The sequence below is a fragment of the Spodoptera frugiperda genome, chromosome 21, assembly GCF_023101765.2.
Source record: "Spodoptera frugiperda isolate SF20-4 chromosome 21, AGI-APGP_CSIRO_Sfru_2.0, whole genome shotgun sequence".
Classification (NCBI taxonomy): domain Eukaryota; kingdom Metazoa; phylum Arthropoda; class Insecta; order Lepidoptera; family Noctuidae; genus Spodoptera; species Spodoptera frugiperda.
In genome coordinates, this window is record NC_064232.1 from 6,098,338 (window position 1) to 6,116,220 (window position 17,883).

The window sequence follows — 17,883 nt, forward strand, 5'->3', positions numbered from 1 at the left end:
TACAACTTAAAATTGAGTAGCGTTTCAGAATTCGGGCGTAAGTCTTTGACTGCCTTTAGAAAACTGCTGAAGGCGAATCCTCAGCTAACATCAGTCACCGGTGACCACCACTGCGTTCAATGTGTTAAAAGATTGACGGGTAAAAGAGTTTACATTGTAACCTATTTGCAAAAATAAATATCATTTATTATTTGCCATGTACCGTCCACTGCCGCCCCGCCTAAAAAGCATATTTAGGTAAGCGTGCACAAACCCGCATCGTACGCATTCCGTAAGTCCTTATCAGCACGCATCGCATGTAAGCATTGTCGATGATGCGGTCCGTACGATGCGGATCAGTGGACGCAGTTGTATGAGTTTCTATACAAGACAAACTAAAATCCGTTGCGTGCGATGCGGGGCTGTGGACGCTTATTTTAAAGTACACAGACTTTTCATAACAAAATTTCAATTAAAAATGTCTGACATAGCTCTTTAAAAATAGTTTAAAAGATGGCAGTAAAGCGATTTAAACTTAAATTAAAAATAGTTATCAATTATTTAAAATATAATATATATGTACGTTTATATTGATTTTCATATACCATTTCTTTTTTGAGGCTTTACCATGCTATTTGAATGGGGCGTTTTGTTTTTTGGTCACTAGATGGCGCAAATGTAGCTAGTATTTTTTTGTCCAATCACAGCAATTGTCATATATTGAACGATTGACACTAGCTAATAGGGATGATGACGGGGTATGATAATTAAAAATCTAATTAGTCCGTCAGTTAGGTAATGAATAAAATACGTCATCTACCCTATTTTCAACGTAAAAACAACTCTATAACATATGCCTTTAAAATTCAAAATCGCTCAACATGATATTAAGTTTTACAAAAACTATGGGTATGTAAAAAATTCAATATAATTTAAAAATAATATATGACTACGTAAAATCGCTAAAATTTGTTTAAAACAATTTCATTTTGTGATGACATTTAATATTTAACATTTGATTTTTATTTTTCCAATGGCAAAGGCGACACACTAATAAAAATTTAATTAAAAAAGCTAATTTTAAGAATTTAATTAAATTCATTCACAACTTAAAAAACAACTTATTCAATTTATATAAAAATATATAACGTAATTTCTTAAACTATGTTATATAAAAATATACCGTGTTTAAAATATATATTTTAGCTTAAATAGGTTATTTTAACTTAAAGTAAAAATGTTTAATTTATAAAGTAAATTACTTCATTAGTAAAGAAATCGTATAAAGGTATTTTTCAGCCTTGTGGCGTGGTGGCCCGGAGGTTTAAAACACCCGCTTCTCATGCATGAGAGTGCGGTTTCGAAACCTACCAACGGCAAGTACCAATGTGACTTTTTCCGAGTTATATGTACTTTATAAGATTATTTAGACACCACTGACTAACGATGAAGGAAAACATCGTGAGGAAACCTGGGCTTATAATAATTTCTAATTGTAAGTTTGAAATCGCCAACCCGCATTGAGCAAGCGTGGTGATTAATGCTCAAACCTTCTCCATGTGAGAAGAGGCCTTTGGTCAACAGTGGCCACTTATAGGCTGTTGATGTGATTTTAAAACCACTATACGGTTTCCCAACTAATAAACGATTTACTTTATATTTCGGAAATATATTAAAAATCGTTTTATTTCTATAAAATAAAAATATATTACCTGTAGCAACACTACGCACTTATAAATTATTATGCAAGCAACACTGATATATAAAATATAACTTATACATTATTATATATACTTGGGAGCAAAGAAAAGGACCCACTGTCGTATTTGTTCACAATACTTTGACCACAGAAGAGCTGTAATGTTGTAGGTTGTCTAGGAATGTTACGCACATGCGGCGCGGCTGTTAGAATGCCGTATTTGTAAAGAGCGTTCGAATTAGCTCAAAGAGAATAATACACTTTTTGGCTTACCTACTGGGCCTATTTCGCTCATTTTTCGTATATCGTCAGCCAAGATGATAACAAATATGTGGTTTAAATTAAGTCATAAGAAGTTTCCCCATACGATAAAGAAAAATCGCTAGTGGCTCCGTTTCTTTGCTCCCAAATGTAAAAATAACTATATAACTTTCTTTAAATATATGTCAAATACATAATTTTAACTTTAATGAGCAAATTATTATACGTTATAAACATAGTAGTGATTTTCTTACGTTAAAACTAACATAATATGTTAAATATAATCTGTCTAAATACATCGAGAACTATAATTTATATAAAAAAATATATTGCTATATATAAAATCTATAACATTAATAAAATTACTATTTTAAGTAAAAAAATATAAAACTATGATTTTTCGTTTCGAGACTTTAAAAAAGACTATATATTTTTATTTAAGAGGGCAAGAAAAAATATTGCTTTTTTAAATAGGTGTAACATATGGGGGCTTACTCTTGAATGCAATTCCGATCGACCTACATCAGACATCGACATCGGAGGCCCAATTACCCCCCTTCCCAATCCCCAATCCCCGAACAACCCTTACATAAAGACACGGTCTCACAGACTCTAAACCGAAGTGAATCATCGCTTGCGTTGTATTTCGTTGTGTGAGTGAAGTTACCGGAGGCCCAATTACCCCCTTCCCAAACCCTGATTCTCCAACATCTCTTAAATTCAAATTCCTAACCTCCAAAAGGCCGGCAACGCACTTGTAACGCCTCTGGTGTTTCTAATGTCTATAGATTGGTTTCAAGAGTAAGCGCCCTGATATACTTTATAATATGTATTATAATTTATATTGCTTAACAATTGTATATTATATACAGTATGGAGATCACTCATATGACTTAAATGAAACTAGAAGTAGTACTCGTCCACAGAAGCATAATACAACTAAATATTTCAACGAAAACTGAACATTTTAAGAACAGTAGGTCTACTCCAATTCTCGAATGCGAAGTTTCGTTTAATCTTCGGCCGTAGGTTTTATTGATTTACTAATGAAATTACTTAAAAATAACGTTTTATTTTTAATTTCATATCAAAACCTATTTATTTATCTTCATTTCATTCGTTCATATTTGTTCACGAAAGTTCGCAATAAATGGAATTGTAGAAATCTGCGAAGTTTCGGACGAAACTTCGTTTTTCGTTGAATTAGAGTAGACCTACTGGGTCTTTCTCACTCATTTTTCGTATATTGTCAGCCAAGATGATAACAAATATGTGGTTTAAATTAAGTCATAAGAAGTTTCCCCATATGGTATACAACTTTCTTAGATGTTCCTTGTTAATTTAATAAATATTTCTTTCACTCAAACTTTGTCCAATAAGTAACAAACACAATATAAAAAAGAATGTTATTGTACATATTATACATATATAAACCTTCTTCGTAAATCACTCTATGTATTAAAAGAAACTGTATCAAAATCCGTTGCGTAGTTTTAAAGATTTAAGCATACATAGGGACAGACAGCAGAAAGCGACTTTGTTTTATACTATGTATCTGTAGTTATACATATTTTTTTTAAGTATTTTACCCATCCCAAAATAAATATTCTTTACTTATATACTAGCTTCTGCTAGCAGTTTCCCCGGTTTACTGTGGGATAAAAAGTAACCTATGTGTTATTCCAAACCATAATCTACCCCTGTTCCAAATTGCTTGCGTTGTGTGAGTGAGGATACCGGAGCTCCAATCACCCCCCTTCCCAATCCCCGATTCCCCAATAACCCTTAAATTCCTAACCTCCAAAAGGCCGACAACGCACTTGTAACGCCTCTGGTATTTCGAGTGTCCATAGGCGACGGTTATTGCTTGCCATTAGGTGATCCGTCTGCTCGTTTACCGGCTTATACCATAAAAATATTCTTTATCCATATCCTTTCGGCCCTTTTTGACGTGAAAAAGTAAGAAACATACAAACTTTCGCATTTATAATATTAGTAGGATATAAAAAGAATATTATCTTACTAAATATAATAAATGCGAAAGTTTGTGTGTTTATATGTATGTTTGTTACTTAATCACGTCAAAACGGCTGAAAGGATCGGGATAAAATTTGGAACAGGAGTAGATTATGGTCTAAAATAACACATAGGATACTTTTTATCCTACAGGAACGCAGTGAAGTCGGTAGCAGAAACTAGTTTAATATAACGTCGAAAATTAGTAGCATAAACTATATTTTATATTATATACATATAATTTTAACAGTTTTGAGTTATAAAATATAACTATTTTGTCTGGATTGTTAACATATATCTCTGAGTTCATTTCGGTATTTAAGGCTCCCCTACACAGGCGCCTTCTGGAGCTGCGGACTACCTAGCGGGTTTACCGGGGCTCCGGCTCGAAAAGCAGGAGTAGGAACGGGGTGGTTTTTAGTCAGTAAGAGTCTGACACTCCCTCTCGCCTTGCCCAAGGCGGGAGAAGTCATTGGATGACTTAAAAAGCAGTGTTTTTTTTTAAACATTGCCCCACACTAGGATTTTCTTCTGTATCGTGGGTGCGTTTACAAACATACAATTTCACATACACATGACACCCAGACCCGAAACAACAATTTGTAGATCACACAGAGTTGTTCCGTGCGGGAATCGAACCCGCTACACGTTGCACGGCAGCCAGTTGCCCAACCACCGCACCAACCGTGCAGTCTGGGGCCTTAGTCTGCTATTACAACTGTGTCAGAATGGTCGATCACTAATCAGTGCAAGAGGGATGTAGCTATACAACCTACATAGCTCCGTCCCTGCACTGCTCAATGATCGACCATTCTGACACAATTGTAAAAGCAGACTAAGGCAAACCCTGATGTGTGTACATGACCGTCCTAATACAAAATGTACTGAAAACAGATATCGCAATAACGCATGCGATATTATCGACCGATAATATCGCGCCTGTGTGGGAAAGCCTATACTCAGAGCAGTCAGATAGGAAATGCCTATTTAAAGGTGCCATATAGCAGCCTATTTATTCAATAAAGACACTATTATAACCGCCGTACTCAGAGTCATTTAATGGTCACTTAACCCAGTCCTTAGCAATTGTTTTCGGAACAAAATCGTTACTAAGAAATAGTTTATGTAATCATTAAATGTCTCTGAGTACGGCAGTATTTTGATCATGTATCAAACATGATTTGATCTTATATAGGGTGACTGGTAATTAGTGAACGATATTTAAACACGTGATTGTACTCATGATTACAAACAACTTTCTCAAAGAAACTTTATTTGTATACTCATTAGTTTTATTTTTATCACAATAACAAAACAACAACGCGCGTGCTTTCGCATGATTAGCTGTTAGCAGCGAGGCCTGCGCCCGCGTTATCGGAAGACTAGTAGGTATTTTGGAACTATACGCGCGCGTCTATTTGAAATTCTGTTGTTTTGTTATTGTGATAAAAATAAAACTAACAAGTATACAAAAAAAGTTTCTTCGGGAAAGTTGTTTGTAATCATGAGTACAATCACGTGTTTAAATATCGTTCACTAATTACCAGTCACCCTATACATTGTAGATATATGTAATATATAATTACTATATAATATATTATTTACTTATTTATCACTGATCCTCAATTCTGCTAGTTCCTGCTCCTCATCCACTTCGTCTTCATCATCAGAGCCGTGGACTGATGCGGCCGGGGTTGTACCTCCTGGGAAAAGGAATTTTCAATATAGTGTTAGAACAATTTTATAATTAAACAATGGTGTATTTTATTACCACATATATTTTGTGGTAATTCTTGATGTTTTAATAGTTAAAAGAATATCCTTTATAGGTTTTATATTTTTTTTAAATCTATTTTGAAATTCAGATATATTTTGGTTTTATCGACGCTTGTGTTTCAATGTATTTATTTATTTATTACTATTAAAACACGTCAACAAAATAAACATCAAAATTAATAAAAAATTAATTGATTTTATTACGAATTTTGTATAACTTTATTTTCAAGTATTTTATTTTCTTTACATTACATCTTTTTTAATCATTTATCGAAATTATAGCCATCCCCAGTAACATATCAAATGTGCCTCACGCGTGCATTATCAAAAAAAAAACAAAAAACCTAGTGTAAAAAAAAACTCGTGTCACTAAAGTATTGCCATACCAAAAAAACTCAAAACTACCACAAAAAAAAACCTTTCTAAAGTCCATCCGAATTGTGACCAAAAACCAGAGCGAGATAAACCAAGATTCAGAGCCGCTACAGTTTCCATTTTCCCCGGATTCGTGGTAATTTTTAAGCTGGCAACCCACTCGCCATCTGTCAACACCATTCAGACTATTATAGACGTTACGCCCTTAAGATAAGGTTTGCTTTCACTTACTTCAAAGGCGCATTGGTATTGACAGATGACGTTTTGTGTTGCAAAACTTTAAAATTTTACAAGTTTTACCGAAATTCTAGGTTTTTTAACAATAAATATTATAATGAAGAAATACTTTGCATTGCACAGTCTACCAATTTTTCGTTATAAGTCAATAAACCCAATATTTAACCGACTTCAAAAAAAGAAGGTTCTCAGTTTGACCTATATGTGTTTGTAAGCGATTATCTCGCGTACGGCTGAACGGATTTTGTTGCGATTTTCATACCTTAGCAACAACCCAATTGCTAGTTTCAGGAGGATTCTCAGTTTGACCTGTGTGTATGTATGTTTGTGCGATATTATCTCGCGTACGGCTGAACGGATTTTGATACTCTTTTCATGCCTTGTTAACAACCCGATTCCTAATTACCCGACACAATTACTAAACCGCCAAAAAAATAACTACTTTCTATCCCAAACAATCAAATTACCACTCTAAGCATTAACGGCGCATTCCAATAACCTACCGATCGGTAGATTTGCCTACCAGAGGTAGAATTTTGACATAAGCTCCATACAAAATGTGTCAAAATTCTACCGCTGGAGGGAAATCTACCGATCGGTAGGTTATTGGAATGCGCCGTAAATGATGAAAAATCCGAATAAATCCTACCCTAATTCTGTACTTCAGCGCAATCCTGTAGCTTAGCGATCAATTGATCTATTTGCTCAACCATAGCTTCATTCAAAGGCTCAAGGAAGTTCTCGTTCGGCGTTCGGTAATTTTCGTGCTCCGATTCGGCAAAGTTCGGCTTTTCGAAGCTTATTTCCAACGCCGGATCGGTACCATCGTCCGATATGTTCAATATTTCTAAAGATTTCCTTATGTTTATTTGATTTTTCTTTGCAATTATGTCTTCATTGGTTTGATCTTCATTCGTATTTGCATCGTCGGAGGAAGATGATTTTCGTTCGCGACGGACTGGTGATGTGAATTATTATCAGTGGTCGGAGTAGGTAGATTGAACTTGGGTCCGAAACATATATATTAATATTGTAGCACTTATTATAGGAACTTATTATAGCACTGAATTTAAAAACCATCATTACCACTTCGTCATAGTCGCAAACAAAAAATACTGGTCATTTGTGAACGTAATTGACGGATTAATTACATACTCGTACGGTAATAATATCACTAACAACATTAACTTTTAACAGGAATTTAATAAATTCAGGAAAATGGCTTATCCGAGTTAATCTTTTTGTGTGCATTTATGATACTAGTACCAAAAATCAATCTACCTACTCCGATCTATAACTATTATTATAATTATAAATTTTTGCTTACGTAAAAACTCAATAAGGTGACTCGTCAAGTTTTAAGCCTTATATATGCAATAAGGGGGTGTTCAAGTGCTACGTAACGCATTTTTTTTAAGTTTTTTGACCTCCCCATCCCCTTTGTAACGCAACGTAACGTTTTTCTGTACCCCCCTCCCTCTCTAAACGTTACGTAACACGTAATATGTTATAGTTTTTATCTTTTTAATTGCCTTTGCGTCTGACTGTCTCTTAAAAAAGGACCCCTCTCTTAACAAAAAGTTTGCTATAATCCCCATTCTCGTCAAGCGATTGGGGGATCTTAATTTTATTAAGTCCCCATGTTTGGAAAGCGACTTTGGGATCACAATTTGAATACCCACGTTTGACAAGCGACTTGAGGATCATATTTAAAATCTCCACACTAGTCAAACGACTTGAGTGATCACAATTAAATCCTCACGCTTTTCAAGCGACTTGGGGATCACCATTTAAATCCCCCATTTGACAAACAACTTGGGGATCAAATTTAAACACGGTTATCAAGTGAGCGAGATCGCAGTTAGGTCATAAAATAATCTCTTTTTAGTATTAGATTTACTACAATCCCCACACTTGGCAGGCAACACGAGGATTCCAGTTAAATCACCGACATATATAACTAAAATATAAAACAACTTACTAGAATGGGTGGGACTGGGTGGTTCTGAGATGGGTCTTGGGTAGTTGAACCTCTTGCCCAGCTCCTGGTCCATATGATCGACGTAGTCTGGGTAGACGATTTTAAGGGCTTCAGCGCGCGCTTGGCGGTAGTACTGTAATAATAAATAATAGGGAGTGAGTGAGTGAGTGAGTGAGTGAGTGAGAGAGTGAGTGAGAGTATGAGTGAATAAGTAATTAAGTGAGTGGGTGAGTGAGTGAGTGAGTGAGAGAGAGAGTGAGACAATGAATGAGAGAGTGAGTGAGGGAGTGAATGAATGTGGGAGAGAATGAGTGAGTAAGTAAGTGAATGAAAGCGTGATCGAGTGAGTGAGTGACAACACACACATCCTGCAATATCGCTGCAACTCCTGTGCACCAGGATCTACAGTAGATACAACAATGAAAACACCGGAACATTGAAGTCCGCGTCCCAGGGACATAATTGACTGTCTTGGATCCCACGACGAAATTAATCAGAAGATGTTATTAGAGGAGAAAAAAAGAAAAGTGAGTGAATAGATGAGTGAGTGAGAGAGTGAGCGAATGACTGAGTGAGTGAGTGTGTGAGTGAGTGAATGAGTGAGTGAATGAATTAATGATTGAATTAATTACTTACAATGCCCAAATTCCTCCAGTCGAGAAGGTCTGACAATCGCTCAGTCCTGTTTCTCTGGATAATACGTTGTCTTCGAGTTAGCCTGAAATAAATAATAGAAATTACTTAGAAAAATATTTATTTAATATAAAAGAAAATTAATATTTCGTTAAATACTACAATCTGTTCCCTTAGTATGAGTTTGCTTTACGTTGAACGAAAACGAAATGAGAGTGCGTTCGGCGCTCTGATTGGCCAGCGCGAATGAACCAACCAATCAGAGCGCCGAACGCACTCTCATTTCGTTTAAACTTATACTACGGGCACTGATCTCGACGTGAACACTTAACAAATAGAGCTCATAATTGAAAATCACTATATTATCATACACGACTAAAATAGTAAAATATTTAAAACAATCAACAATTCAAATTGAATTGAATTTAAATCAAAATTCCGCAACAAAAGCTGAAAGTAATTTCAATAACATAGTAACACAATAAACAAACCAAACTAAACTCTAACCGCTTAGAAATAACGTTCAAATTCCATAAACAGCACACACTTACTTGGTAAAATCAAACATGTACTGCGCCAGTTGCTGCACAGAGCCCTCTAGCGAGATGTAGCGCCGGTCCACGACGTATATACCGTACGCACAACCATCAAACCAAACTAAACTCTAACCGCTTAGAAATAACGTTCAAATTCCATAAACAGCACACACTTACTTGGTAAAATCAAACATGTACTGCGCCAGTTGCTGCACAGAGCCCTCTAGCGAGATGTAGCGCCGGTCCACGACGTATATACCGTACGCACAACCATCAAACCAAACTAAACTCTAACCGCTTAGAAATAACGTTCAAATTCCATAAACAGCACACACTTACTTGGTAAAATCAAACATGTACTGCGCCAGTTGCTGCACAGAGCCCTCTAGCGAGATGTAGCGCCGGTCCACGACGTATATACCGTACGCACAACCATCAAACCAAACTAAACTCTAACCGCTTAGAAATAACGTTCAAATTCCATAAACAGCACACACTTACTTGGTAAAATCAAACATGTACTGCGCCAGTTGCTGCACAGAGCCCTCTAGCGAGATGTAGCGCCGGTCCACGACGTATATACCGTACGCACAACCATCAAACCAAACTAAACTCTAACCGCTTAGAAATAACGTTCAAATTCCATAAACAGCACACACTTACTTGGTAAAATCAAACATGTACTGCGCCAGTTGCTGCACAGAGCCCTCTAGCGAGATGTAGCGCCGGTCCACGACGTATATACCGTACGCACAACCATCAAACCAAACTAAACTCTAACCGCTTAGAAATAACGTTCAAATTCCATAAACAGCACACACTTACTTGGTAAAATCAAACATGTACTGCGCCAGTTGCTGCACAGAGCCCTCTAGCGAGATGTAGCGCCGGTCCACGACGTATATACCGTACGCACAACCATCAAACCAAACTAAACTCTAACCGCTTAGAAATAACGTTCAAATTCCATAAACAGCACACACTTACTTGGTAAAATCAAACATGTACTGCGCCAGTTGCTGCACAGAGCCCTCTAGCGAGATGTAGCGCCGGTCCACGACGTATATACCGTACGCACAACCATCAAACCAAACTAAACTCTAACCGCTTAGAAATAACGTTCAAATTCCATAAACAGCACACACTTACTTGGTAAAATCAAACATGTACTGCGCCAGTTGCTGCACAGAGCCCTCTAGCGAGATGTAGCGCCGGTCCACGACGTATATACCGTACGCACAACCATCAAACCAAACTAAACTCTAACCGCTTAGAAATAACGTTCAAATTCCATAAACAGCACACACTTACTTGGTAAAATCAAACATGTACTGCGCCAGTTGCTGCACAGAGCCCTCTAGCGAGATGTAGCGCCGGTCCACGACGTATATACCGTACGCACAACCATCAAACCAAACTAAACTCTAACCGCTTAGAAATAACGTTCAAATTCCATAAACAGCACACACTTACTTGGTAAAATCAAACATGTACTGCGCCAGTTGCTGCACAGAGCCCTCTAGCGAGATGTAGCGCCGGTCCACGACGTATATACCGTACGCACAACCATCAAACCAAACTAAACTCTAACCGCTTAGAAATAACGTTCAAATTCCATAAACAGCACACACTTACTTGGTAAAATCAAACATGTACTGCGCCAGTTGCTGCACAGAGCCCTCTAGCGAGATGTAGCGCCGGTCCACGACGTATATACCGTACGACATCGGGTCCGCTATATGCTCCTGCATGAAGCAACCGAAACCTGGGGACAAGAGTCGGAAGGAGTCGGTAAGAGTTGGTAAGAGTTGGTAAGAGTCGGTAAGAGTCGGTAAGAGACGGTAAGAGACGGTAAGACTAGGTAAGAGTCTGTAAGAATCGGTAAGAGTCGGTAAGAGTCGGTAAGAGTAGGTAAGAGTTAGTAATGCCCGAATACTCAAACGCTACTCAATTTTAAGAAGACGTTCTCAAATGTAGTTCTGTCCCTATCAATTCTTTATACAATGAGAGAGATAGCACGATATTTAAGTATGTAAAACTTAAAATTGAGTAGCGTTTGAGTATTCGTATTCTAGCGTAAGAGATGGTAAGTATCGGTAAGAGTTGATAAGAGTTAGTAAGAGTTCGTAAGAGTCAGTAAGAGTTGGTAAGAGTCGGTAAGAGTTGGTAAGAGTTGGTAAGTCAAAGTCAAAGTCAAAGTCAAAGTCAAAGCATTTATTTCAATTAATCCTAAATTAGGCACTTTTGAAACGTCAAATTGAATTGTCCGTCAGTCTGTCTGTCAGTGAAGCTAGGCGCTCGTTCCAAAGTGTTGCTTCGAATGGAGAAGAACGAGCAAGAAACTCCATCGTTACTCTTTTCAAAAATGTTTTTTACAATATCTCTGATACATTATTTGATCATTTACCTATTGTATATATATGTAGGAACAATGTAACGACAATACGACGTCAAAACTATGGGACAATATAACCAATTCGTAAAGAATATAAATTAAAAAAGCGGGTTGTTTCAAACATAGTGCCCACATATGTACATGTGGCGACACATTGACAAGTAACAAGTGACAGATGACAGATGACAGAAGTCGCACATAGACTATCGATGAGCAAATCAACGGATGGCGTCACAAATATCGGAGGATCCTCCTTTGCTTAGGGAACTTTACTCTCTGTTCCCTAAAGTGGTGACCCCGACGTGATTGAAACCAACCTTCACGGAGCAGATCAGCACCGTCATCCTCATCGCCATCCCCCTCACCCGTCACTTCTCCGCTGAGCGGTAATCAAGTCGCAGCCAACCAGCATCCTCGGCCTCATCAGGGACCACCACACGCTACATCGAAGATATGCAGCCTGGTTCTTCCCTACGGCCTCATCAGCGTCTAGGCACAGCACTCTGCACACGGTCTGAGGACATCTTCCTCCCGTCAACGCAGACGCCAGCCACTACGCACCTACCCTCGCAGCATCAATTCCCCGACTCACCGTGGGACACTGCGAGCTTCACTACTCCGACTCACTGGAGTATCACCCTGCACCGCTCACCCGACTCACTGGGCATTCAGCGGCACAGTTCCGACTCACTGGAACTAGGGACATTCTACACTGGTTCTGGCACCGCTCATCTCAAGCATCGACAGCCGTCTCAACAGGATCGACCTCCGGTCTTGGGGGGGAGTGATGTGGCGACACATTGACAAGTAACAAGTGACAGATGACAGATGACAGAAGTCGCACATAGACTATCGACGAGCAAATCAACGGATGACGTCACAAATATCCTGCATCGCACATATGAAGTTTGCATGCGAATTAACACGGATAGAAAATCCCAACGTACAACAGGGGCAGAAAGCCCGCCAGGCTGATCACCTCGCCTGGTCGGAGGATCCTCCTTTTCTTAGGGAACTTTACTCTCTGTTCCCTAAATACACTTACAATTTTGAAATAATGCTTCTATACAAATAAAAAATAATCTTTAATTTAATTTTTCAAATAAAAAATAAATAAATAACTGCTTGAATCGGTATATAATATAATAGGAATAAGAATCGGTAAGAGTCGGTAAGAATTGGTAAGAGTCGGTAAGAGTCGGTAAGAGTCAGTAAGAGACAGTAAGAATGGTAAGAGTTGGTAAGAGTCGGTAAGAGTTGGTAAGAGTCGATAAGAGTAGATAAGAGTGGGTAAGAGTCGGTAAGAGTCGATAAGAGTAGATAAGAGTGGGTAAGAGTCGGTAAGAGTCGGTAAGAGTTGGTAAGAGTCGGTAAGAGTTGGTAAGAGTCGAAACTATAAAACTCATTAATTATAGTTATCGGCTTACACGCGTAACAATTTGACGAGGAACTCGACTATTTTCAAGCCATGCTATAGACTCATATCGTCGTGTGTCGTGGAACGTTGCTCACGAATATGAGCCTCTGAGGCTTGAAACTAGTCGAGTTCCTCGTCAAACAGTTACGTGAGTAAGCCGATAACATAATAATTAATTTAGTATGTCTCACGAAAGTTATATTAATACCATAAAACTTAATATTACCTGACAAATTAGTAGTAATACTGGGTATTCCCATGACAGTACATTCAGCCGGCGTGTACCCCCAGGGTTCGTAGTAAGAGGGGAAGACTCCGAGATGGCACCCCCTCACAAACTCCTCGTAGTCCAGCCCAAACAACGGGTTCGTTGATGTCAAGAACTCTGGATGGAAGATAACCTGAGAAGAAATACAAAAAATATTTTGTTTTTTTATTTGTTTAAAGGTGCTTTTTGTCTAAACGTTAGAGACTGATTTAACATTTGTGTTTAAACAAATTATAACAGTAATTTTAGTAATTGTAGTAAGTTACACGCTATTGCAAATGTTATATTGTTACACATTTTTGTTTATAACGTTATATAACTGCTGTGTGGAAGCACCTTTAAAGAACGTTGCCCCACACTAGGATTGTCTTCTGTATCGAGGGTGCGTTTAAAACATACAAGTTCACATACACATGACACTCAGACCCGGAGTAACAATTTGTGGATCACACAAAGAGTTGAGTCGAACCCGCTATACTTTGCGCGGCAGCCGGTTACCCAGCTACCGCATCAACCGTGCAGTCATTAGCACGCGCGCGTAAAGTTCCAAAATACCTACTAGTCTTAGTACGACGCGGGTACCTCGCTGCTAACAGTTGTTCATAATTAGTGAACGATATTTAAACACGTGATTGTACTCATGATTACAAACAACTTTCCCGAAGAAACTTTCTTTGTATGCTCATTAGTTTTATTTTTATCACAATAACAAAATTGCATTAGCACGCGTAAAGTTCCAAAATACCTACTAGTCTTCCGATAACGTGGGCGCGGGCGCCTCGCTGCTAACAGCTGATCATGCGAAAGCAATATTTTGTTGTTTTGTTATTGTGATAAAAATAAAACTAATGACTATACAAAAAAAGTTACTTTGGGAAAGTTGTTTGTAATCATGAGTACAATCACGTGTTTAAATATCGTTCACTAATTACCAGTCACCCTATTCAGCCTGATTTTTTTATTATCAGCCATTTTTTTCAGAGAGTTTGGTATCATTCAAACAAACATTCTAAAATGGTCAAAACAACTTTTATTTCGGAAGTCGCGTCGGTATTAAATAAGAAACGAACAAAGTCAATTTGACCATTTTAATGTCTTTTTAACCGTCTTTCTTCAAAGGGGCAGTACAAAAAGAAAAGCATTTTGTGAAAAGTTTTTTTTTTTAAATGGTACCTAACTGGTTGAATGATACCTAACTCTAAGAAAAAATTGGCAGGTGATAAAAAAAATCAGGTTGTATATTCGTAAAACATAAAATCATATTTTGTAAAATATAAAACATTATATCATTTTGTAAAATATGATTTGTCTTACCTTAACTTTATCGTTGACCGTGTTGAAGAGTTCACATCTCCTGATAGAATTCAGTACAGGATCGCTCCAGTCATCCACCTGGACAAGATAATTTATATTATACACCGTAGAATTTTAACGTTTTGCTCACGGCAGAATGACTTGCCATCAGTAGTACTATCCAAACATAGAGTTAAACTTAGCAAATACAAAGTTCTTTTTTTTAATATAGAAAATAATTTCTTCTAAACAATAATATGAATCGTAGAATGTCATAAATAATTATTTATTTTGTCGGAATTTAGCGTCAGCCTCGAGACGGGAGAGTGTTGCAGACTCTTACTGACTAAAAACCACCCCGTTCTTACTCCTGCTTTTCAAGCCGGAGCCCCGGTAAACCCGCTAGGTACTCCGCAGCTCCGTATACACTACGACATACTACTATATACAACTTTAAATGTATCTCTTTACAAATAAATAAATACGTACAACATTATGCGTAGTGATGGGAGGCAGTCCGTCTCGCTGCAAGCTGTATATACAGCGCTTGAGGCGCACCGTGTCTTCTTTGTGCAGCAGGTCGGACGCGTCGGGGAGGTGCCCGCTGTAATACACAGGCTCATTTAGTGAGGGGTGATGATATCTATACTAATACTAGCTTCTGCCCGCGACTTCGTCCGCGGAAAATAAAAAAAATTGGGGTTGTACTACCCCTGACATTTAGGGGGATAAAAATAGATAGTGTTCTCATAGATAACGGGTGCTTACCCGGACAAAAAAATTCATCAAAATCGGTCAAGCCGTTTCGGAGGAGTATGGCAACGAAAACTGTGACACGAGAATTTTATATACATATTAGATTATAAAGCTGAAGAGTTTGTTTGTTTGTTTGTTTGTTTGAACGCGCTAATCTCAGGAACTACTGGTCTGAATTGAATAATTATTTTTGTGTAGGAAGGCTATGACCAATAGAAGCCGAGCAGAGCGGGTGAAACCGCGCGAAAATAGCTAGTCTTCAATATGAGTAAGTGTGGGAGAGCCATGCTTCGGCACGAATGGGCCGGCTCGACCGGAGTGATACCACGGCCTTACAGAAAACCGACGTGAAACAACGCTTGCGTTGTGTGAGTGAAGTTACCGGAGGCCCAATTATCCCAATGCATAATTTAGGATTAATTGAAATAAATCGTTTAACTTGACTTTGAATCTCACCCTAAAGCCAATTAACGACACCACCGCCATCTAGACATTGCAAAAATCTTACCTCAAACATATATCATACATCCTCTTGCCGATCTTCTGTTGTATGTCGTTGATGGTGTCTCTCAGAGCCTTGGTGACGGCGTGGCCTCGCAGACTCTCCACGTTGAAGTTATTCGTCTTCGCAGGGAAGATCATGAACGCTACCACTGTCATGTCGGAGCCTGATGACTGGAAACAAATTATATTTTTTATTATAACTTTCGTGAGACGTACTAAATTAATTATTATTCTTACTTAGGCTTCTTCATTAGGCTTACTCACGTAACTGATTGACGAGGTTTTTTTTTTTTTTTGAGGGTGGAAAATCATCCAATGACTTCTCCCGCCTTGGGCGAGGCGAGAGGGAGTGTCAGACTCTTACTGACTAAAAACCACCCCGTTCCTACTCCTTCTTTTCGAGCCAGAGCCCCGGTAAACCCGCTAGGTAGTCCGTAGCTCCGGATCAGGCATCAGCCCTACTGGGCCCCATCTGTGGTGGTCTGGCTCTTTGAGGCGCGCGGCACGCAAATTGGAAAGGATAGGGTGAAGTTTGGTATTTTAACTAGAAACGGAGCAATGATAAATTCGCATAAAAATCGAATTATCTTAATGATAAAGTTAGTTAAGAATAAACCAATTATGGGCACAAAATGCACATTAACTTTCAAGAATTTACTTGCATAACAGTGACCACTGCGGGACAAGCGCCTTTTTTTGATTCGATTCCCGAGTCGGACAAGTATAACTGGGTTTTTTCGGATTTTCGGAAATTTCTCAGCTGTATATGGCAATAGGCTCAGCCCCTATTACAATGGACTTATAACACAAATGATGAAAAGTGGGTTGTACATTGTATAGCGGCATTACGTGCCATAATGTACACCTCTGCCTACCTCTTCAGGGATAAAAAGATATGGATGGATGGCTTCCCCTGCATAATCGAGCTGAGCATAGCTACTTTACGGCACTTGCGAGCCTGACACTCCCTCTCGCCTCGCCCAAGGCGAGAGAAATCATAAGAAGATCCCCCCCCCCCAAAAAGAAAAGTATGGTATATAACGGCAAATATTTCAATGTAGAAAAGGCTCTGCCTACCCCAAAAAAAGCGTGACGATGCGTTGTGTAACTTACCTTTAAGTAATGATTGAGTCTAGCCAAAGCCTCGATGAAGATATCAGCTCCCTTGTTACCGAACTCGTAGCGACCGGCGATGAAGAAATACAGCGTCTTGTCCAAATCAAAGTTGAAGTGACTGTGGACAATCATTTAATAGTAATGTTATTTTAGAGACTTAGATGTTCGTGAACAGGTGCCGTCAACTGGGACTGGTCAGCTCCAGACTGCATTAATTTTATTGTCCTCTAGGTAATTTATAATTATATCTCTTTAATAATATTAAACTAGCTTCTGCCAAAGCCTGGTTTGTATTCCCGGGACAAATATGAGAGCTTTTTTTTCGGCGGTAGGTGTGAAACAGTTAAGACGCGTTTTTACTTAGCTCCTAGAATTTAATATTTATTAAATAATTATATTAAGTTAATTAAAATCCCAGTGAAGTAAACACTTGTAAATAGCATCCAACATCTGTGTTAACGTTTATGTAGCACTAGCACTATTGCTTCACCACCTGCCAGTCACTTGCACTAAACATATCCGAATCTTGAAGCACTGCAAAGCATCATGTCTCAATCCGAACTAGCTGCTGTCCAAGCCGGCCAGAAGAACTTGGAAGCCGGTCAGAAGAGCCTGGAGGAGCTTGTCCAGGGCAAGTTCAG

General features: G+C 38.4%; 1 protein-coding gene across 1 annotated transcript in view; it reads right to left on the reverse strand.

The window, feature by feature from the left end:
• Positions 1 to 5,379: 5,379 nt before the first annotated feature.
• Positions 5,380 to 17,883, reverse strand: part of LOC118280302 (glycogen [starch] synthase) — a 35,753-nt gene continuing 23,249 nt past the window's right edge. The window contains exons 10-18 of the mRNA XM_050701893.1: positions 17,240 to 17,360; positions 16,131 to 16,297; positions 15,356 to 15,470; positions 14,888 to 14,965; positions 13,532 to 13,706; positions 11,129 to 11,258; positions 8,961 to 9,042; positions 8,325 to 8,457; positions 5,380 to 5,658 (exon numbers count right to left, since the gene is read on the reverse strand). Of these exons, the coding sequence (XP_050557850.1) occupies positions 5,561 to 5,658; positions 8,325 to 8,457; positions 8,961 to 9,042; positions 11,129 to 11,258; positions 13,532 to 13,706; positions 14,888 to 14,965; positions 15,356 to 15,470; positions 16,131 to 16,297; positions 17,240 to 17,360 (1,099 nt within the window). The 3' untranslated portion in view covers positions 5,380 to 5,560. The remainder of the gene's footprint in view (positions 5,659 to 8,324; positions 8,458 to 8,960; positions 9,043 to 11,128; positions 11,259 to 13,531; positions 13,707 to 14,887; positions 14,966 to 15,355; positions 15,471 to 16,130; positions 16,298 to 17,239; positions 17,361 to 17,883) is intronic.